A 24,512-nucleotide genomic window follows, 5' to 3' on the forward strand; every position below is an offset into this window, starting at 1 on the left:
GTAATCAATAAAATGTGTGTCATATCAATGTAAATACATGCAAAGTATTCAAAAAAACTTAAATTGTACTAGCTTTCTAGATATGATATAGATATCTAGACATATTTATCTAGATATGATATAACCAGTCACATCTGTTTCTATTATAGTTAAATCACAGTGAGTTCATACATCTGGCTTATTATTTATAGCTATATTCTACTGTAACTTGCTATGTCAGTTAAAATCAGATTATAAATTGACTTTATTCTAATGGAAATTCCTAAGATGGCTGGAAGAACAAATATAGACTATTTATTGTTGCAGGGGGTGTTCAGCCGGGTGAATTAGAACTTCTTTTTTTTTTTGGGACGGTGTGGGAAGACTTCTATGGGGCTAAGCCCCTTATCCTTTTTGAACCTAGCAACGCCCCTGCTGCGTAATATCATTGTGCCTGCTTCAGCCATGGTATGGTACCAAAGTTCCTCAAATAATATGCCAGAATTAGAGTATAGTTCCTATCCGTATCCACCTCAAAAATAGCAAAGTTTCATTTTCTGTCTGTCTTAGTACACTACAGAAGGGTCAAGCTGTAAATGGGAAAACTATCAAAAGTCTTCTTTTTTTTTTTTTTAAGATTTTTAAACGAGATACAAATGGTCTAATCTGATTTAATGGTTTATGCTAAGCTAAACTAAAATTAGGTTATTAAACAAAAGCTAATATTATTGTCAAAAGCACATGCAGTTGCAAATAGCAATAACTTCCTACAACACTCTGCCTGGAAATGGTTGCTGCTAGATCGAATACGGTTGCGGCCGGAAGTTAACGAGAATTATTTATATTATTTATTAAATTTCCCATTTATTGTACTTTATTAACGTCTACCCCCACCCCAACCCTAAACCCAACCGTCACAGTAATGTAAAAACAGTAGTTGTACCAAGTATTATTTATGTTATCAATTAAATTACCCAATAAATTGTATTTTTAACGCCTACCCCCACCCCAACCCAAAACCCAACTGTCACAGTACTGTTAAAATATTGTTTATTGTTATACAGTGTCAACAAAAAAATGCTGCTTTATTAATGTGCATATCGAACTTCCGGTCAAACTTCTAGACTTTCCCCTGGAGGTTTCTAGTATACCTAGAAAGACTTTAATCAGCTAGTTCAGGTGTGTTAAATTGGGATTGGAGATAAACTCTGCAGGACAGCAGCCCTCCAGGACCGAGTTTGGGCACCCTTGCTTTAAACTAAATCAAAATGCTCCTGACAGACCTGGAAATCAGCTTTATGGATTAAAATAAAGGTAAAACTCAACTGTTTAACTTATCTGAGGTACAGTACAGTTGCTTGTAAAATTAGCCTATTTCCCAAAAAAATGTGTAGTGTTACTTTAAATACTGTAAGTGCACAGGGAAACACAGAGTTAAGTACGGGCCAGAGTGAAACTCAGCATAAGTACAGAGGCTGTCATTAGTATTCAGGAGGAGTTAGACTGGCTGATTGGGAGTCTGTCAGGGGCACAGTGTGGTTACTGAGAATGGCAGTAATGCCCTTCACATCCTCAGATTCCCTCTGACTCACGGTAAAGCCCCTTTCAAACAGTGCACCACCATGTTCGCAAAGGGGAAAATCTAAGACGCCACTTTTAGGAGGCTGGATGTAAAATATCTGAAACGCTCGCAACGGCAGGTGTCTTGCTTCAGTTTGGGCGATGAAGGCTTGTGGGAGTTTGCCTGCTCTTTTTGAGACAACAAAATCACTAGCCAACAACTACACACAGCTGTGGAGCTGGTGGAAAACGTCTCTTTCCTTTTTTCCTCCATGCATGTTTCATTGAGAAATGAGCTCTGGTTTGGCTGGGGATCTTTCTTTACTTTAATGGTGGCAATTATCAAGATGATTTCAGTCTGCCTCACCTAGTTGAGAACCTCCAAACCTTTCAGCCTTTAAAAATGTAAAGGAGTTCACAATCTGTACCTAATCTTTTCATATTATTACCCATTCTGGATACAAACATGGCTCAGACGCAGCCAGACACACTCAAGGCCTGGTACAGTATGATCTCATAGAGGAAAAATGAGAAATACTATAATTCAACACATTCATTTTCTTTTCGGCCTAGTCCCTTTATTAATCTGGGGTCGCCAGAGCGGAATGATCTGCAAACTTATCCAGCATATGTTTTACACACAACGGATGCCCTTCCAGCTGCAACCCATCACTGGGAAATAAATGATTATAATTTCAAATTATAATAAAAGTTCAACTAAATTTGTTTATTAAACAAAGACTAATAAAATTTTCAAAAGCATATAGCACCTACTAACACTTAATAATAATATATATATATATATATATATATATATATATATATATATATATATATATATATATATATATATTTTTTTTTTTTTATATATATATATATTTCATGCCATTACACAGTTAACTAACACTTAATTTAAATCATAAAACAGTACAGTAAATAACTAAATTAAAATTAAAAAAAGTTGAACAAAAACAAGCTTTTTAAAACTTAGAAATGTAAGTAATTAAATATATATATATATTTTTACATTTCAGCAAGTAAACAAATAAATGTTTATAAAAGCTAAAAATTCCCCTAAATTAAAATAGATTATTAGGTAAATAAACAAAACTTAGACATATTAAAGGAGTAATAAATATGACCCACAAAAACACATAAAAAGTGAAAATAAATCTTCAGGGTTTCTGCAGGTTTTACCAAGTCAAATTTAAGACTTTAAGACCTTTTTAATACAATAAAGAATGAAATTTCAGACATATACAGGGCTAAATTTTTTTTAATTTAAAGGTCCAGCAAAAAAAAGTACTTGCCCCATCAAAAAATGAACTCTATTTAGTTATTTCTTAGCCACACATTTTAAATAATGTGTCAAAACAAGCAGAGCCTAGTTGTACACACATTTCTTTTCAAAAAAACTTTTGAAAATTATGTACTAAAAACTTAATATGTGAAATAAAATATAATAAATTATTCTTTTTATTGAATGTTTACAATGCAAATCCTAATAGATCCATTTATTTAGTAAACAATGCTAGTTTCACATGTATCCACCATATATCTACTAAAAAACTTTAAGTTATTAATTTCTAATAAGAAATGATTACTTTACAAATGGTATTGCATATAAATCATATGAACATTTTCATATTAGTCAATAATATTACTGAAATTAAGTTAAAAACTGGATAGATATAAATTTACACACATTTACAGACAACTACATAAATGAACAGTGGTTGGACTCTTAGCAGTGAATATTAAACCAATATTTCAATTCACTATAATCTACATTGTAAAAGTGCTAGAGAAATAAAGATGAATTGAATTGAATTGATTAGACTAACAAATGGGCTGAAAATCTGCAGATTTCTGCACATGCAGATTCCGTGTGGGCCTAATTATGAATATAGTTTTGCAAAAAAAAGTATTGAGATATATTGCTGGTGATTGGGTAGCCTTACATAAACAATGGAAATTTAAGACCTGTTAAAAATGATTTAAGACCTAATTTAAGACCTAATTTTTAAGACCCCACAGATACCCTGTAATCAATAAAAACTTTGACTATACTAAAATAAAACTAATAACAAGGTTCTCAACATTTTAAAATCAAAATAATCTTCAAAACAAAGTGGACACACACAAACACTGCCTCACTATAGCACTGACTAATATTCATTTATTTCAATTTAATCAAACCATTTTATTTGAGTCACGCCATGGAAAGTCCATACACCACCACTAATCCATCTCCAAAAATACAGAGTTTAAAAAAGCTCAAACACAGCCTCAGTCCTCATCAGCTCCTGAACATCTCCCAGACACAGACGTCCAGACAGTTATCAATCAATTATTAAAACCCTCTCCTTTTACTCACCAATAATCTCCACCTGCCATACACTTCTCATACAGGGGGCCGTCTAGCTCCTTGGAGTCAGGAAAGATGGTTTCGTGGTGGATGATGATGGTCTTGATGACCTCATTGACGTGGGCCTGGCAGGACACCTGGTCCTGGGTTTCGGGAGTGGGCATCAGGGTCGGCCCAAAGCAGATGGCCAGATTATAGGGGTCCATCATGTTTTCATCACTGTACTGGGACAAGCTGCAAAAAACACAATTAGCATATTAGTATATTTGTTACCAATAAAAAAAAATAGAGAGATAGAAAAATGCTCGAAAACATGGTGGTTGTATAAATTTGTGGTTGGTAATGTAAAATGTGGTGGTGTGCTAATATAATAACCTTAAAATGTAAATGTTTTTAATGAAATATTGTAAGTACGGCTCTGAAAAAATAAAAGGCTGCTTCAAAGTTAATATCAGTTTGCATTAAATTAAATTAAATTAAATTAAATTAAATTAAATTAAATTAAATTAAATTAAATTAAATTAAATTAAATTAAATTAAATTAAATTAAATTAAATTTTACCTGGTTTGCCATTAAAAGGTGTGTGTTTTGAGTAAAAAATGTCACATGTTTATCTTAAAAACTACTCTAAATGTGTATTCAAAAAGACAAATAACAATATTATAATTAAAGCATACATTACATGTTTTTCAGACCTTAAATATTTGAAATAAATATATTTGTAAGACAGATAAACTTACTGGTTGAGGAAGGCGAACAGATATCGCATGACCACAAGCACTGATCTGGGTGCAGTCAGAAGGATCTTTCGAATATACAACGCTCTTTCATACAGATTTTCTATTCCTGAGAGAGAAAGAGAATAAGAAATCATATAAATATCTAACAGCAGCATGATTATCTATATATTTTCACATATTAATGTACAAATTCCTGAGTTCTAGACACATGCTAGTTCTGCCATTGTCACCCACAGCACAGACTATTCAAAACAGGAGTGCCCAAACTCGGTCCTGGAGGGCCGGTGTCCTTCAAAGTTTAGTTCCAACACCAATCAGACACGCCTGGGCTAAATAACTATGCTCTTACTCGGCTTTCTAACATCCGTGCAAGTGTGTTGAGGCGAGGTGGAGCTAAAATCTGCAGGACTAAAACACCAAACATGATGACAAACACGCACAAGAAAAGGTAGAGACAAAACGAATAAATTCAATAGCAAAAAGTTCACTAGTAATACTTACTGATATCTAAAACTAAAACTAGTCTTGAGAATTTAAAAACAAATTAAAATAATTTCGCAAAAGGAAACAAAATGCCCTTGCACAAAATCAAACTGGATTAAAGAAGCTTAAATTAAAAAGGCAATAAACTTGTGCTCATTTAAACTAAACTTGTGGGTGTGTTTTCCCTCACACTGGGCCTAATGAAGCTGATTAACTGTGCATTAGGAGAGATAAAGTCTCAAAACTATTCAACTCCTCTTTCTAAAGCTTAAAGCTTAAAGATTAATCCAGAAGACTGGCATCCCAGATATCTAGTAGTCCTGCAGCTCTCCATGTGAATGTGGAAACATTTCCTTGGGTTTTCTCCCCTGAGTCTTCTTTACTGTATAACTTGTTCCCTGTCCCCTTCCAGGACTCCAGTACACATCTTTGTGGTCTCCCTAGTAGTGCACACTCAGACTGGCTGTTTACTCAAGACACGTACACACTGCAGCCTAATCTGGTTGTCAGTTCACCTTTAAGTGTGTAATCCTCCTCTGTTCACACACAGTTCAGTCATGTACTAGAGTGACAACAGTTTTCGACAACTAAATGAACTCCAGAAAAATGCAGGTATACTGACAACCACACTCAAAATGATCATGCACAGTGTGTACGAAGCCCACCTGAACAACATTTTAATGCCCATCAGACATGTCTGACGTGTGTATGAGCGCAATAATAATCGAATGAGCAGACAAATAATTCTCAGGAGCTGGAAATCAGAGGATGTCCCTTCATTTCGGTGTCTGCTTTAAAAAAATGTCATATAAGCAGATGGACAAAGTATACTTATACAAATACAAAATGGTCTAAGTACACTATTTGGAAATGGGTCAAAGATTACAATGAGTGAGAAATATTATGACAATGTAAATTTGATAGGTTTATAAGAACTGATTTTATTTATTTCCCATTTATATTTAGCATATTCAAATGATTATCATCATGGCATTCTAGTTCTGTTCTTCATTAATCCAGTTATACAGTATACAGTTTTAAAGTAGGCCATAATCTTTTGCAACTAATTTCAAATACGAATATTTTCAAATATATATTCCCCTCAAATTAAAGTTTGTAATATTTTGACTCATGCCTCAAAACTTTTAGTAACACTTTAGCATAGGCACCAATTCTCATTATTAACTTAGTGGCTATTAAGTAAAGAATACTCACTATTAACTTCAAAATCAAGTAAAGAATAATAATAATAATACTAATTCCTTACATTTATATAGCACTTTTCTGGACACTCAAAGGGCTTTACACATTTTTGGTGGGAATCTCCTCATCTACCAGCAGTGAATGACGTGGCAGCAGCCAAACTGCACCAAATCGCACACCAGCTGATTGGTGAAGAGGAGACAGAGTGATGAAGCCAATTATGGTATGGTGATGGTTAGAAGGCCATGATAGGCAGAGGCCAGTGGGCAAAATTGGCCAAGATGCCGGGGTTAAACCCCTACTCTTTTTCGAAGGACATCTTGGGATTTTTAACGACCACAAAGAGTCGGGACCTTGGTTTAACATCTTATCCAAAAGACAGCGCTCGCTGTGCAGTATAGAGTTTCCTTCACTATACTGGGGCATTAGGACCCAAACAGACCACAGGACGGGTGCCCCCTGCTGGTCTCATTAACACCACTTCTGGCAGCAACCTAGCTTTCCCATGTGGTCTATCATCCAGGTACTGACCAAGCGCGGCCCTGCTTAGCTTCAGTGGGCGATCATGTGAGAACTGCCGGTCGATGTCCTTTAATGCAAACTGCCATTAGAACTTTACATACTGGGTTTTAGGGTTTAACTTAGTTTAAATGTGATTTATGTAATGATGGTGAATGTATTTGTGTTGCCTGTTTTCTGTGATATGTGTAATGTGAATGCTGATGTGGTTGTGTAGTGAAGCCAAAGATAAATTTCCACTTGTTAAGACTTAAATTTTAGTCCTTTTTTTCTGCCTGCTAACACAAAATGGGTTTAAAATGCAAAATAAGCTTTTTAAATCGCTTATTTTTACACATAAATCTTGTATCCAATAACTTTAGCATTCAACTATCTGAAATGCCTGCATGCTGCGATACATATTACTGTTAAAAATACTAAGTGAGCACAGCCCAGAATGCCTTATGCTGATTCCAAACATAGCTTCAGATTAACAACTACATCTTGACCTCATCAGATCCCATGCGCTGGCTTAGAAAAGCACAGGCAGTCTCTGTTGAAAAGAATTAAAAACTGATGTGATCTGCTCTCATCCATATTATACCCCAATCCATCCTCTACTCGCAGCTTAAAATAGCCACATTACGTTACAAAAAAAAAAAAGAGAGGGGCATTTGGGAAGATGCTACTCATGTAATTTATCTTACTTGAGCGCAAAACTGCAAGTTTTCAACACGGATTCTGAACACAAGATGCAATTTGAAGACACTGTCAAGCTTGACTTTGGACAAGGCGCAAGTTTTTATCTACACGACATGAACTGATCTCCTACAGTGCAGTGAACGAGCCGCTCTGACACTCTATATATAGATCTGCTGGGGATAGAGAACAGGAGAGGCCGTGTGTGGAATGCTGGGTAAATGTAAACAGCAGGGAATCCCCATTAGTCACACATTGCGGAGTGTCACAGGGTTTGTCTGAACACACGGCTTGACATTCCTGCGCACGTACAAACAAAACCCACCCAACACACACACACACAAACTCACAGTCCTTTAATCTAGCAAACTCTGCAGTCTATGACATGAGGAGCAAATATTTACATACAGTGTCATGTAAAGTTACAAGCTATATTTTTATGCTACAAGTAGAAATTCACTGCAAATTTCTAAATGTTTTTTAAGCATGAATAATAAATACATCCTGGTTAATGCTTAAGCATAATAAAAGCACATAAATATTAATTATTTGGCTAATTTTAAATAAAGACTATTAATTATTTGGCTACATCTGCTTATTATTACTGACATAAATTCATACAGTAAATGCCTTTTTTGTATTTTGGCAGTGATTAAAACTAACATTTTTATAAGCAAAGGACAAAAACATAACTTATATATTAAACATATAATACAGTATATTTGTCTTGTGCCATCTCACAAAAAATAAAAACAATCTTTTGATATCTTATGCACACAATATCTGCATTTTTGAGCTGATCAATACAAAAAAACACTTATATTGTAAAACAGTATCAACATTTTTACAAGTTTAAAATACAATTTATTGCTGTGATGGTAAAGCTGAATTGTCAGTATTAGTATTTCAGTCTTCAGTGTCAGATGTTCTTCTAAAAAAAACATAATATGTGCTGATTTCCCGAGAAATATTTCTGATTTTGACCAACGTTGAAAAGAAAAAGCATGAATGAATGAATGAATGTGTGTCTGTGTGTTTTAATAGAAACTAATTATTTAATTCAGGAAATATGCAATAAATAAAATATAAATTAAAATAATATAATGTTACAGGGGTGTCCAATCTCGGTTCTGGAAAGCCAAAGTCCTGCAGATTTCAGCTCCAACTTGCCTCAACACACCTGCAAGGATGTTTGTAGAAAGCCTAGTAAGAGCTTGATCAGCTTGCTCAGGTGTGTCTGATTGGGATTGGAACTAAACTTTTCCAACAGTATCTGGATGCAGTCTTAATGATGCAAGCTGAGATTGCATCACTCAACGATGCAATGTCAGACACAATGCACTCAATGGAGTGAGTGATGTCACTGTGAGCAGTAGGGTTAGGGGTGGGGTTAAGTGAGCGCATTAAAAAGCATTGGAAGCAGCTTTTACACTGATTACACTGCACCAGGTTTGCATCCAGACCCCTCTCAACTTTTCAGGACACCAGCCCTCCAGGACCTGTTATATATTCTTCAAACATTCCTAAAAAAAAATTTAGGAAAAAACTTTCCACAAAAAAATAAAGCTGCAAACAAAAAACATTTAAAATACATTGACGATAAGAGCAGTTAAGCCACTGTGACACTTTTCTCCTCATAAATTTCCTTACATACACACATGAATGCGTCAGACCGGAAAAGCAAGCTTGTGCGACAAGTTAAGCAGTTCACTGCAGTGCAAAGTTCAAGCTTTGTGAATTGTGACCTGCGAAATCACAACACGTGACTGTGTAAGACCATTTGAAGATTAAAACATGACCTTTCTGGACAGAAATGTATTATATACAGTATACATCAAATCACTTGCTTTTTACTTGTAGCAGTGCGATATGGCTATATATCGGCACTGGTGGGAGGCGTGCGTTGTGCCCCAACTAGTGCCGATATACAGCCATAACTTATTTGTTTTATTTCAGCTGGAATAAAAGCAGTTTTTTATTTTTTATGAACCATTTTAGGGACAAAATTATCATTAGCCCCTTTAAGCTATTTTTTTTTGTTAGTCTACAGAACAAACCATCATTATACAATAACTTGCCTTATTTCCCTAACCTGCCTAGATAACCTAATTAACCTAGTTAAGCCTTTACATGTCATTCTAAGCTGAATAGAAGTATCTTATATCTAAGATGTTGTCATATATTATTTATTGTCATCATGGCAAAGATAAAATAAATCAGTTATTAAAACTATTATGTTTATAAATGTGTTGGAAAAAAAATCTTCTCTCCGTTAAACAGAAATTGGGGAAAAAATAATAATAATTCAGGGGGGCTACTGACTTCAACTGTAAAATGTTTATATTTGTTTATATATATATATATATATATATATATATATATATATATATATATATATATATATATATATATATGTATGCATGTATGTATGCATGTATGTATGTTTGTATGTATATATATATATATATATATATATATATATATATATATATATATATATATATATATATATATATATATATATATATATATATATATATATATATATGTGTGTGTGTGTGTGTGTGTGTGTGTGTGTGTGTGTGTGTGTGTGTATATATTAAGGGTGGAGCCGAACCCGAATACGGTATTCAGAAAGGCACGAATAGCGTGTTTTTACGAATACTTGATTCGAACAAATACTTGAAAAATTATTTGTATTCGGGAGCAAGAAAAACACTATATCAAAAAGCAGAGTATCCTCATGAGACCACAGTGCATGCCCGCGTGAGTGAGTGAGAGAGAGAGAGAGAGAGAGAGAGAGACAGAGGCAAAACGCGCCAAAGCCCGAAACTGAAAGCGAGACGTGACTTTTAAGGGGTTGTTTCATATGGATTTATTAATCATTCTTACTGTTCAGTGATCGCAAACTGCCGTAGTTTATTAAAGACGCAAACTGCTCACTGCACGTCAGCTGCGCGCCTTCAGCAGACCTCCTCATTCCTGCAGCACGAGAGCTTTATGATTGTTTATGCGCGCCAAAAGTGGCGGATCTGTCCGGTGAAATATCTGACTGCGTGTCACCGCATCCCTAAGGACTGTTTGGCGAAATATTTGACTGCATGTCACTGCATAACAAACGACTGAAAGGATATAACCAGAGAACTCTCCACTGTGCTACTGGGTGAGAGCGTATGGCAAGCCGTTTTAGCATTTAAACCTTGTTCAGACTATCCATAAATATATTTAGAGATATCTCTAATTATATTTTGACTTGTCATAATTATAATTCGACTAGTCAGATTGGAAATATCTGCAAATATATTATGGCTGACCAGTCATATTCCTCCATTGACTTCCATTGAAAAATATTTGCAGATATCTCTAAATAAGTTTTGACTAGTCACAATTGTAATTAGATATATCTCCAAATGAATTTTGACTAGTCAAAAATCCAATTCAAGATATCTACAACTGTAATTAGACTTTTAGTAAATTAATTAGAGATATCTTCAAATATATTTGTAAATATCTCTAAATATGATGAATTAAAGATATCTCTAAATGTATTATGACTAGTAAAAACTCAAAAGAGATATCAATCACAATTGTTACTAGTCAAAATTCATCTGATTTCGTACTAGAACAATTGTAATTGCAGATATGTCTAATTGTCATTCTGAGTAGTGGAATTATAATTATGACTAGTCAAAATATAATTAGAGATATCTCTAATATATTTATGGAGTCAGAAGAAAGATTTAAATGCTAAAAAGGCTTGCCATAGAGAGCGCTTCTCACTGAACAGAGCACCGCGCAACCTTCTATGTAATGTATTATTACATGCACTAAAAGCATCCTAAAAGCATCAACACAGCCACATTCTGCCCCAGCAAGTCAGTTTCAAACATAAAAAAACAAACAAACAAACAAACTTTGTGTCTTTTTTTGTGGCTGGCAGATGATAAAAGCAGGGCTGTATCTTTTAGTATTATATAGAATACTTTTGTTCTGCCAGATGTCCCGGGCAGGGTTGTATTTAGATTTATTTAGCTAATTTTAGTTTTTGGAATTCTGTGCATTGGAAAGAAGTTCTTTCAGAAGAAGAACAGTTTTTTGAAGTATTATTTGTTTTTATTCTGTCTATTCAGTGTCCTTCAACAAGAACGGTGGTGGTGGGGTTCATAATATTCACAATGGTATTTTATTAGTTGTTGGTTTAACCATGGATGAGATAATGGCTTCTATGTTATTTTCTTTTCAATGACATTTCTTATCACATGTTCAAAAACAACAGCCAATATTGCATGTCTATAATTTATATAATGGGTATAATTAAACAATACTTTCACTATAACGTAAATTAGAAGTGTAATAGAAAAAATATATATTTTTGCGCCATTTTGAATATTACTCGTATACAAATACAAATACAAATACCTGCTGCTCCGCACATCCCTAATATATATATATATATATATATATATATATATATATATATATATATATATATATATATATATATATTTTTTTTTTTTTTTTTTTTTAAATAAATATTTATATATTTTAATTGAAATTTATTTTGGAAACTTCACATCCAAAGTGGCATAGCTCACATACTTCATCCAAACTTCACATATCACAAACCTCCCATTAACCCAAAAGAAAGCACCAAGCATCACAGTGTCATACCGCAGGCATTCAGTGCAGTGTAGCGTCATCAACGATCATGATAAAGCTCGCTTTCTGAACACTTTCAATCTCACACAAAGTTGCATTCATGCCAGCTGAAGGTCCAACTGAAGCTCTAATGTGTCATCCGGTGGTGGGACACACACTGCGCTGTAATAGAGTGTGCCTAACACTGTTAGCATTAGCCTGAGGCACTGCATAGCTGGTCATACAGTGAAGACAGCCACTGTGCCGCAGTTGGGGGCAAATGACTGAGATCTCTTTATCTGAGGGCTCACGATAACAGTTCAAAGCTCTGTTAATTCACACTGAGAATCAATGACAAATTTACAGCTGAGAGACAGAGAAAAAAAAAGAGAAAAATGACTTACTGATACAGGAGATGAGATCATTGAATCTTTCCTTTGGAAACAGAGGGTTCTCCAAGCCCCGAAAGTAGAGTTTCAAAACGCCAGCGACAGAGTTTATATCGTGGTTATTCTCTTCGTCTGTCAGTGGATCGTTCCCTATGAGACATACCATATGTGTCATGTCTATGGTTTAGGTTTAAATTGACTCTATTGCTATTTATTTTATTCATATACACAGCATCTATGTAAACATTAGACAAACAGATATCTAAATAATAATCAATAGAGATAAGAAAGAAAGAAAGAAAGAAAGAAAGAAAGAAAGAAAGAAAGAAAGAAAGAAAGAAAGAAAGAAAGAAAGAAAGAAAGAAAGAATAGACAGACAGACAGACAGACAGACAGACAGGTAGATAGATAGATAGATAGATAGATAGATAGATAGATAGATAGATAGATAGATAGATAGATAGATAGATAGATAGATAGATAGATAGATAAGACAGACAGGCAAATAGACAGACAGACAGACACATGGGTGGACAGATATACAAATGGACAGACAGACAGAGAGGCAAATAGGCAGACAGGTAAAAAGATAGACTTATAGACAGACAAACAGACAGAGAGACAGATAGACAGGCAGACAGATAGACAGACAAATAAACAGATAGGCAGACAAGCAGACAGACAGACAGGCAACTAGGCAGACAGGCAAAAAATAGATACTCATAGACAGACAAACAGATAGACAGGAAGACAGATGGATAGACAGGCAGACAAATTGACAGATGGACAGACAGACAGACAGACAGACAGACAGACAGACAGACAGACAGACAGACAGACAGACAGACAGACAGACAGACAGACAGACAGACAGACAGACAGACAGACAGACAGACAGACAGACAGACAGACAGACAGACAGATAGATAGATAGATAGATAGATAGATAGATAGATAGATAGATAGATAGATAGATAGATAGATAGATAGATAGATAGATAGATAGATAGAAAGTTGTTTGTTTTGCCAAAGACTTAGTGAAGAAAGGAAGTGTTCTGAACCATGTGCCTTTATGTTCAAGGTTAATATGACTCATTGAAAACATTAGAGATTCATTATTATTCAGCAGCGACAGCACTTTCAGAGCTATTTCAGAAATCTGAACTCTGTTGCCACATGCACACACACACACACACACAAACACACACACCTCTCTCAAATGAATTCTTGATATCATTGACTTCAACTTGAGATCCAGGCACTCTGAATATTCCTTGATGTTGGAGGCCTAAAGAAACACAGAAAGAGAGAGAAATGAGGTAAGTGTTTAAATAAGACGTTTTCCAGTGTCCATTTAAATTTGCTGGAAATAAAGGCCGGTCCACAGTAACCACATTCAAATCCCAAACTCTGCTAAGCTAAGCCCTGCGCTTTAGAAAAGTGCCCTTTTTCTAATTAAAGATAATGAATGAAGGAGAGAGACCGCAGTCGACTTATACAAAAATATCTGTCAGTCCGGATTAGCTTTTAATGGAAAGCTTGGCTGAGGGTCAGAAAAGATTAATTAAAAACTTCTCTATAGTTCCAGGACAACGGCCACACACAGACAACTTTCAGCACTTACAATAGACACAGATCCAAGACAGTGTTCCCACAGTTTTGATAAAAACCTCTTTGGACTGAAGCTAAATATTTGGTACTAAAAAGCATAGTTCACCTAAAACTGAACATTCTATTATCATTTATTCACCCTTCACTTTTTCCAAACCTGTTTGTCTTTCTTCCTTATGTTGAACACAAACAAAGATATTTTGAAGAGAGCTAGATTTCAGCTTTCAACAGAATTAAAAAAACTCTTATCATACACCCGGTGCAATTATGCGCAAGGCATGTTTGGCATGATTTGTTGCTATTTTCAGACCAGCGCAACTGTAATTTTACCATTTTGCACCACATTTTTTAAATAGCAAATAAATTTCCGCCATTTTGTGGACTCATGAGTGTGCCGGTTTATAAATCAGGTGTGTTAAGGTGCATTGTTGGCGCGTTGCTATTTTAAGGAATTAAAATAGACTGCGATATTGACCAACTAAAAACTGGTCTAAAGTTCAACGCAGAGTGCGTTAGTTGTGCGCCTATGCAGGTCCAAACGCATACACATTGCTTAATACACACATAATGTACAGCAATACGAAAACTTATTTACATATGAAAACAAATAAAGGTTTATAATGTTACAGAAATTATTAATTTCTATATAGATATAAAAACCACTGCTTCCAAGCCTCATCTCAGGGGGCTGTTTTCAGTTGATAAATTCTCATAAAATATAATGTTATTATTAGCAGTTGTAGTATTTATTATATGCATATTTATATTTGTTTTAAGAAAAACAAGTTTAGATTTGTCCACCTGATGGGTTTTGGAGACGTTTGTGTCACCATATAGAGCAGAAGAATAGGACGTGTGTTTGGATACAACTCAGTTTTTTGCCACACTACGTTATTAGTTTTTATTCATTCATTTGCTAGAAATTAGCTAAATAAAACTGAATTTAAAAATAGTTCTGAAACAAATCTTTGCCTTAACAAACAAAATTAAATGGGTAGGCTAATGGATGTCCTCGTGAATTGTGCACAACACCCTTTCCACGAAAGTAAAGGAGTAAAAAGTAAAAAAAAAAAAGAGAAAGTAAAGAGGTCAAATGAAGGAGGCTCGTTCTTTATCCTCGCGTTGCAGATGGTCTGTTTAACTGTTTGCTCTCCAGTGAAGTGGTTAGCAGAGCTTTCTACTAGTTTGCCAGAATGGGAGTATACTGTATTTACTAGTAATATTCACTACGAAAATTTGTAAATGTATGAAGGTTTTATTACAGAATGAAATTATAGAAGACTCAAATTTTAAATAGGAACAAAATCCTACCTTTTTTAAAAAGTGGTAAAAAGGTGGTAAAAAGGGGGGTGGAGGCAGGACTAATTTTATGTTCAGCCCACTTAAATTTGTACAACATTTGATCTTTTTGTGTTGGCACAACATGAAGGAATTGTGCTGAACCATGCATTGTGTACAGTGTTCTAAAGAATTATGGATTTTTTTGGTTTGAGTTTCAAGCAAACTGGAATATAACTTACCATACAGGTTGATGAATCGAATACAGCTCTCAACAACTCGAGGTATTGCTTGACCAGAGTCCTTAAAGCAAGACAAACATGGCATTAAATCAGAAATAACAAGTCCAGCTCACACCACACACCACATACAGTTGAAAACAAAACTATTAGCCCTGCTGTGAAATTATAATTACTTTTCCAAATATATATATAGGGGCTAAAAATTTTGACCTGAAATGTCTTTTAAAAAACGAAAACTGCTTTTATTCTAGCTGAAATAAAACTAATAAAATAAAACAAAAGAAAAAATATTATCAGACATACTGTAAAAATTCCTTGCTCTGTTCAACATGATTTGGGAAATATTTAAAAAAGAAAAAAAAAATCAAAGGGGGGTAATAATTCTGACTTCAACTGTATATGTGATGTATGTGACAGAAATAAAATGTAATAGTTTCATACAGTTTTTCTAAACACATTCCTAATAACTAATTTCTGTTGCCATTGCTATTAATTTAGTCTCCAACTGTAACTCCTATGTAAAAGATGACAAGGTAATCCTTCTTGAACCTCGCAGACCCTTTTTGTTTTTGTACCTTATGCTGTAACCGAAATAAAACTAAATGACAAATTAAATCTATGTAAAAACAGTTCTTGAACATGAATGGAAAAAACAGAAAAGGCCACATGTTTTACTGCTGCTGTGTGTGTCAAAGCGGTCTGTAATATTTGGCAGCGCTCAATCTTACAAGCTTTTTAAAAATGCTGTTATCTGCTTTTAACCCAGGGAATGTGCCAAGTCTGTGCCAGTGCCAGGAACACCAGCAGACCTTACAGCCACTACATTTGCCAGCTATGATAAGCGCAATAATATGGTGAATGCAAAAATGTGCTGCCCTGAACACGTTTAAATATTGATACTGTACTTCTGCAGCAAAAGCATAAATCATATTTGAAAATGCAGTGAATGCTGGAAAAGCAATCTGCAGCAGGTTTTCAATTATTTTATTTAGTTATTTACAGTGTATTTAGAGCACAGCAATACATAAGTACACCCACTTTTAAAAATGAATCTTTTTATAAATGTGTCAGTGAATATAGCCAATAATTGTTGCTGATTTAAACAAAACAGTTTTATCCATTAAAACAAAAGCTTGGTCATCCAACATCTTTAGGAATATAAACATAATATGCTTAACTTCAAATGAGATATTGCATAAAAAAATGATAAAAACATATAATTTTTTTATGTTTCTCTTGAGTTTTCCTGTTCAATACCTATTGGAGTTTTCCTCAATACCTTTTGCAGTTTTGTTCAATACCTATTGGAGTTTCCTTCTGTTGGACACAAAAGAAGATATTTTGAAGAATGTTGGATGCTGGGACTGATTGAATTCCATGGTATTTTTTTCCTGCTACAGAAGTCGATGGGTGACAGCTTTCTTCAAAATATCTTCTTTTGGTTTTAACAGAAAAAAGAAACCCATAAAGGTTTAAAAACCACATGAGGAAAAGGTAAACAGTGAGGTCATTGTAATTTTTGGGTAAACCTTGGGTATACTTTTAAAATAAGACTAATTCAGCCACAAAAACACCTATTTTTATTTATTGTATATTTTTGTATTTGGTCACCTAAAATCTTTATGAATAGAAACATAATTTGATTAAATTCAAATAAAATATTGCACTAAAAAACTAAACTTACAAACTGAATTGTATATTTTTATGTTTCTCTTGAGATTTCCTGCTTATTAAAATTGTAATTAATGTTTATCCACAACAAATTAATGTGTGTACTCATATATGAACTGTGGCTTTTAAGTTTTATGTTCTATTGGTTCCAGTTTTGGCTTTGGAACTGACAAATCCAATATATATTTGCACAAATATAATATTGTAAAGAATCCTACAGAAAATCTTAAATACTGTACTCTTTTATAATGAGCACTATATATATAGCATACACAGTTGAAGTCAGAATTATTAGCCCCCCTGAATTATTAGCCCCCCTGTTTATTTTTTCCCTAATTTCTGTTCAAAAGAAAGATTTTATCCTTGCCATGATTACAGTAAATAATATTTTACTAAATATTTTACATGACACTTCTATACTAGGGTAATTGGTTTAACTAGGCAGGTTAGAGTAATTAGGCAAGTTATTGTATAATGATGGATTGTTCTGTAGACAATTAAAAAATATAGCTTAAAGGGGCTAATAATTTTGACCTTAAAATGACTTTTAAAAAATTAAAAACTGCTTTTACTCTAGCCAAAATAAAACAAATAAGACTTTCTCTAGAAGAAAAATATTATCAGACATACTCTGAAAAATTCCTTGCTCTCTTAAACATCATTTGGGAAATATACGAAAAAGAATATATATATAAATATGTGTGTGTGTGTATATATATATATATATATATATATATATATATATATATATATATATATACATACATACATACATACATATATATATATATATATATATATATATATATATGTGTGTGTGTGTGTGTGTGTGTGTTTAGACACACAAACAATAAGCATGTGTATACATACATATTATTTTCATCAATAATAAAACAAGAATTGTGTGCATTAAGGTCATTGATGCCAAGAAGGATGAACTCTCATCAAGTACACAGATATATTTTGCCATCCAAAATCTGAGACCACTAGTTCAAATTTTGCATACTTACAACTTAATTTTAATAATTTAAATGAACATTTTTACAGTTTATACTATAAGCACAAGAATCTAACTTCAAATTTAAATAGACAAAATTCAATTCAATTCAGTCAATCACACATCCATATATCCTATTCCCTATAACTTTTTCTAGTTCGCTCATATCCTAATGAAATTAAATCTCAGTGTGGTCTCAGATATTCAGACTCCGTTCATAACACTTTAAAAACAAGCAAAGGAGACTGGAAGCTCAGACGGACATGCGGAAATCAGGACAAGCCGGCGGTTTCTCTACCTGATGTCTTGCGTGCGAGTTCCTTCGTCCACGACTACGAGAGAAGAACAGCAGGAGACACCAAAGAGCAGAAACACAGACAGAAAGAGGCCGTCACCACATTATTCAGACAGACCCAGCACTACAAGCCACCAACAACAGCCTGCAAAATCACTATTAGTCCTGAGTGGCACGATTAGCTCCAGCAGCACAGAAAGAAATATAAGCGGTGTTGCCGACAGAGCAGTGAATCTTGACCAACTTCTCTTTAAAGTTTTTAATATGGCTTCTAGGGATAGTTCACCCAAAAATTATTTTGAAAAAGTATCATTTAGTCACTTTTCACTTGTTCAATACCTATTTTAAAGAATGCTGGTTGCTGGGACACATTGATTTCTATGGTATTTTTTTAACCCAGGCTCATTCTGAAAATGTACAGCTAGATACATTTCTGGAGAGCACAATATATATCCCAGGATATATGTTTTTTTTTTTTTTTTTTTTTTGCAGTTTTGGGTTTTTGTGATTTCACCAGAGGCCGCTCTCTATGCTTTTCAGATCTCAAATTTCTCTCGAAAGTGCCATTCATGCCTACTGTTCTCACATAAATCCACCAGAGGCCGCTGTCGACTGACTGACTGACGGATCAACTGACCCACCCTCCTCTCTAAAAATGTATATAGAGCTACGTTTTCAGAATAAGCCAATTTTCTTCCTGCCACAAATGTTGATGGATAACAGCAACCAGCATTCTTTAAAATATCTTCTTTTGTGATCAACGGAGGACAGAAACCCATAAAGGTTTAAAAACCACACGAGGAAAAGGTAAACAATAAGGTAATTGTAGATTTTGGGTAAAGTTTTAAAATAAGGCTAATTAAGCCAGAAGGCTAAAATCGAATATTTTTTCTGTTTTATTTTATGTTGTTCTAAAACTAATTTAGATTCAATAACACAAAATAAGTTAATAAATGTCGCTGTTTTGTTTTATATCAAAAGCAATTATAAAATGACAAAAATACCTTTACAAGTGGCATAAAAGTGGTCAACATGGTGCACACTATTTATTCTAAGACTTCAGAGGATGAAATTTAAGTTATTTAATTAAAATCAAAGTTAAATTCAACAGTTTTTCCTCTAATACTGACAACATTTGCCAAGTTTAAGTCAATTTATTGAGTGTAGTTTGTATTAATAGTTTGTATTAGTAATTTCTGTTTTCATTTTATTGTTAGTTTAAGTAACTTAGTTGTGTTTTTGTGATTTTCAAAAAATATTTATATCAATATAGTGATATACAGTGAAGTGATATATAGTGATATAAATATAAGTGATATATAAAGTATAAAAATATAAACACACACACACACACACACACACACACACACACACACACACACATATATATATATATATATATATATATATACACATACATACATACATACATACATACATACATATATATATATATATATATATATATATATATATATATATATATATATATATATATACACACACACATACATACATACATACATACATACATACATACATACATACATACATACATACATACATACATACTGTGATCCGTTACATTCCTACTATATAATAATTAAGTTGTATTCTAGTTTTAACTTTAGTATTAATTTAAACTATAACTAATGAGGTTTGTTTTTGGATAAATTTGTTGTTTTTGTTCTAACAAAATAAAAGCAAAAAGGTTGTTCTACTGTTTACTCATCTACACTAACTGTGGTTGTGCAAAAAAAAAAAGATTTATGATACATTTTCAATAAATAATTATCAGAAGTTCTGGAACAATCTATAAAGACCACTTTTATGGCACCATCTATATTTTTAAATGTTTACATCATTATGATTTACTTTGTTTGCATGGAAAAAACAGCGTGAACATTCTACAACATTCTTGGATGTTTTCTACAAAACTCCATAGGACAAAGAAATTTGATATTTTTAGGTGAACTATCCGTTTAAGAGGTTTTCAATGCATCCTGAGGCAACAGTGAGAATGTTGATGCCTGAAGCTGGCTGTATCTCCGTCATTATGTACATACACATACACACACACACACACACACACACACACACACACAAACACACACACACACACAAGTTTCTGCTCTGCTTCAACACCTTCCCCAGCCATAATGATCAGTCAAGTAGAAGCAAGTAGCCGTGGATCATTATGCCTTCAAGCGGCAGTGTTCTGTGCAGGTAGTACAGCACCCAAAGCTCTAAGTACCTTAACAAAAGACTCCAAATTGCCATTAAACAGCTTAACGTTAAATACAGAGCGTGGCCTGGCCCTCTGTGTGCCAAACGGTTTAGGAGGAAGACTGGGAGGCCTATAAAGAGACGTTTACACTTTTAATCTTGAAGATCTGATGCGCTGTAAACCTTAGCAAGCAGTAGTAATGAGCTCATATTTCACATATACAGTCGTGCTTAAAACTAACCTGGGTAAAGAATATGTGAAATGAATCTGCTTTCTTTATCCATTTTTTATGCTTCACTAGAAACAAGTTCACAAAAACCTAACCTTTCAATGAAATAACTGAAAAGGGGGCTTAGGGGAAATCAGATTATGAAATAAAGGTTTTAAAAATTATTAACACACCTAAAATTCTTGGTAACACTTTAGTTTCAGTAATAATTCTCACTGTTGTCACTAATGACATTTTAGTGGCTTTAATAGATTTCGTAGTACTTTTAAAAGTACATATTCTGCATGATCTTGTTCTACATCACTAAACTATAATACCTAAACCTAATTTTTACCTTAATAAGTATTATTGAATATTAAATCAGGAGTTTAAAAAGAGAAAAAAGATATCTAATGGTTTATTAATAGTGATAAAATAGTGTGACACAATTCCTATAAGTAAAACACCTCTGAAAAAAATGTATATATTATATTTATGTATGTATTTTATATTACAAATAAATATTTACAGCCTTCTTTGCTCATAATTATCAAGGGTGCCAATAATTTTGAGTTTAAATGAGTAGTTTCAGATTACTGAACAACGTTCTTAAAATGTAAAAACTTAAGTGCTGGACATGTGGTTTCAGGTTATATGGGGTAAGCTGTGAGCTCCCATTGTGCCTAGATCAGTGATCTGCACACGCCAGTGTCCTGTTCATAAACTTCACTTCCACAACACATCAAAGGCCATGGAAATGGCAGGTCTGCTGGGAACAGCAGGTGGTGGGAGAGCGAGAGACATACAAGACAAACTCTTTCGAGTCTGAAAGGTGAGCTGCTGTTTTAAATGGAAGACAACAAAGGGTTGGACCCAAATATATGTTCTACTTGAGTACACTGAAAAAATTCATTCATTGGATTTATTACATTTAAGGTAAGTGGTTTCAAACTAATTTTATAGGCTGAATTTAAACAAACAAACAAATTCAATTTATTAATGTTCAACTTAATTTATTTGTTTTCATTCAGCCCATATAAATTGTTTGCAACAACTTACCTTAAAAAAATATTCCTATTCATTTTTTTTTCAGTGTAGAGTACTATACTAGTATAGTATATTTTATTTTATAAAAGTGCAGTGGTCACTTTTATAAAAACCACTTGTTTTTATTGGCCTTCTATGAATTTTATTTAGCTTGTTTTCATGTTTTTTTCTGTGTTTTTTTTCCATCCCTTCTTTTTTTTGTCTCTTGTTACTATTGTGTTCTAATGCAATTTGGTCAGCATTGTAGCTGTTTTAAATGTGCTATATAAATGGAGAAAACTTGAAACTAGACAAATGCACCAATATGCACACATTATTAAAAAAGTAATATCCTAGTTCACTAAACTAATCATTTTAATTTGAGCTCTTATTCAGCCAATTTTTGTGTGTGTTTGCTTTCAAACTGTAGGATTTCTATGTGAGACTGAATCCAAAAAGCACTATTAGTGCAAAGCATTGTGGGGAGGAACCCTGGGGAAGACTGCTGTGTGGACATATGGTGAATTATGGCAGAAAGCAGTCACAAGCATCTGCTCGACTGTTTGGATCTGATCTTTGAATGTACTTCTTGTCTTTAACTATCAGGTCTACTCTTCTTTTTTTTATTAAAGAGACAGTTCCCCCAAAACTGTACATTCTGACATCATTTACTCAACCTTTACTTTTCCAAACCTGTTTGGCTTTCTTTCTTCTGTTGAACACAAAAGAAGACGTTGTGAAGAAAGCAGGAAACCTGTAACCAATGACCTCTATAATATTTGTTTTTCCTATATGGAAGTCGATGATTTCAGCTTTCTTCAAAATATATTCTTTTGTCTTCAACATAAAGAAGAGCAAAACTCTAAGGTTTGTAACCACTTGAGGGTGTGTAATTAGTGAGCAAATACTCATTTTGTGTGAACTGTCCCTTTAAAAAGAGGACAATAGATAGATTGATGAAATAAGTGATCGAAAGGCAGACAAAACAATGACAGACAAAACAACAGAATGATGAACATAATGAAAAATAGAATGATAGAACAGTAGTTATAATGATAAAACATCAGATGGAAAAAACAATAGTTAGAATAATAAAACATCGGATGGATGGATACATGGATGGATGAATGGATGGATGGATGGATGGATGGATGGATGGATGGATGAACGGATGGATAGAATGATACTACAGTAGTTAGTATAAAACATGAGATGGAAAAAAACAATAGTTCGAATAATAGAATATAGGATGGATGGATGGATGGATGGATGGATGGATGGATGGATGGATGGATGGATGGATGGATGGATGGATGGATGGATGGATGGATGGATAGATAGATAGATAGATAGATAGATAGATAGATAGATAGATAGATAGATAGATAGATAGATAGATAGATAGATAGATAGATAGATAGATAGATAGATAGATAGATGGACAAATAGATGGATAGAAAAAACGATGGATGGATGGATGGATGGATGGATGGATGGATAGATGGATGGATGGATGGATGGATGGATGGATGGATGGATGGATGGATGGATGGACGGACGGATGGACGGACGGATGGATAGAATGACACTACAGTAGTTAGTATAAAACATCAGATGGATAGAACAATACATAGAATGATACACAGAAAAATTGGATGGAGGGATGGACAGATTGATGGATATATGATTAAAACAAAACGGGGAAAGAAAGAAAGAAAGAAAGAAAGAAAGAAAGAAAGAAAGAAAGAAATGATGGAAGGATGACAGACAGACAGATATCAGAAAGATAGATAATCTTTACCTTGTAGTTGCATATTCAGGCCGGTAACCTATGAAAAAATAGAGAGAGTAATAGAGAATTTGAGTTCTTTAAAGGCCCTGGGGAGGCTTTGGTTTATGCTCAGTAAAGCACATGCAGTCGTCCATCTGTCTGGAGCAGGACATGCACACACATTCACCTCCAGGACAGTGTTACAATTAATAGAGAAAATCTACATGTTTCCACAGCAGGAGCAGCAGCTGAGGAGTTTCACCTACAGGTACCAGTTTAGCTATGAAAACATATAATCAAAGTGCAGACTATTGCCAACAACCTGTAAAAAGCAGACATGCTCGATTTTAGGGAACAGCTTTGTTGATCCCACCCACACAGCGAACACTCAGCAGCCCCTGACAGGAGCGTCTGCATTGTGTTCACAGCACAAGAGTGAAACGCTCCGGGCTCCAAAACACGAAGAGCAGATTTATACATGATGTGGGGTTTATAATCCTCCATACTATCAGCATTAATTAACAGCAGGTTAATATGAGGTCGCATCGCCCACATGAGAAGCTCCCTGTTGGTTTCTGCTGGCCAACTGGATTATGATCCAAATGTGTTGCGAAGATTCTTTAGCATT

General features: G+C 34.0%; 1 protein-coding gene across 7 annotated transcripts in view; it reads right to left on the minus strand.

Moving 5' to 3' along the window:
• Positions 1–24,512, minus strand: part of srgap1a (SLIT-ROBO Rho GTPase activating protein 1a) — a 197,388-nt gene that overhangs the window by 40,584 nt on the left and 132,292 nt on the right. For 4 of the 7 annotated variants that reach the window (XR_015514755.1, XM_087292999.1, XM_087293002.1 and 1 more), the window contains exons 11-17: positions 23,915–23,942; positions 18,656–18,689; positions 15,690–15,750; positions 13,769–13,846; positions 12,574–12,708; positions 4,649–4,754; positions 3,917–4,141 (exon numbers count right to left, since the gene is read on the minus strand). Coding sequence is in view for 6 of the 7 variants with exons in the window: in XM_087292999.1 (XP_087149125.1) it covers positions 3,917–4,141; positions 4,649–4,754; positions 12,574–12,708; positions 13,769–13,846; positions 15,690–15,750; positions 18,656–18,689; positions 23,915–23,942 (667 nt within the window). In the remaining variant the exon portion in view is untranslated. Of the gene's footprint in view, positions 1–3,916; positions 4,142–4,648; positions 4,755–12,573; positions 12,709–13,768; positions 13,847–15,689; positions 15,751–18,655; positions 18,690–20,906; positions 21,010–23,914; positions 23,943–24,512 lie in introns of all 7 variants that reach the window. The other 3 variants (XM_087292998.1, XM_087293000.1, XM_087293001.1) reach the window with 1 other exon arrangement.

Source organism: Danio rerio, chromosome 18 (assembly GCF_052040795.2).
Source record: "Danio rerio strain M-AB ecotype USA chromosome 18, GRCz13ab, whole genome shotgun sequence".
In the NCBI taxonomy this organism is placed as follows: Eukaryota; Metazoa; Chordata; class Actinopteri; order Cypriniformes; family Danionidae; genus Danio; species Danio rerio.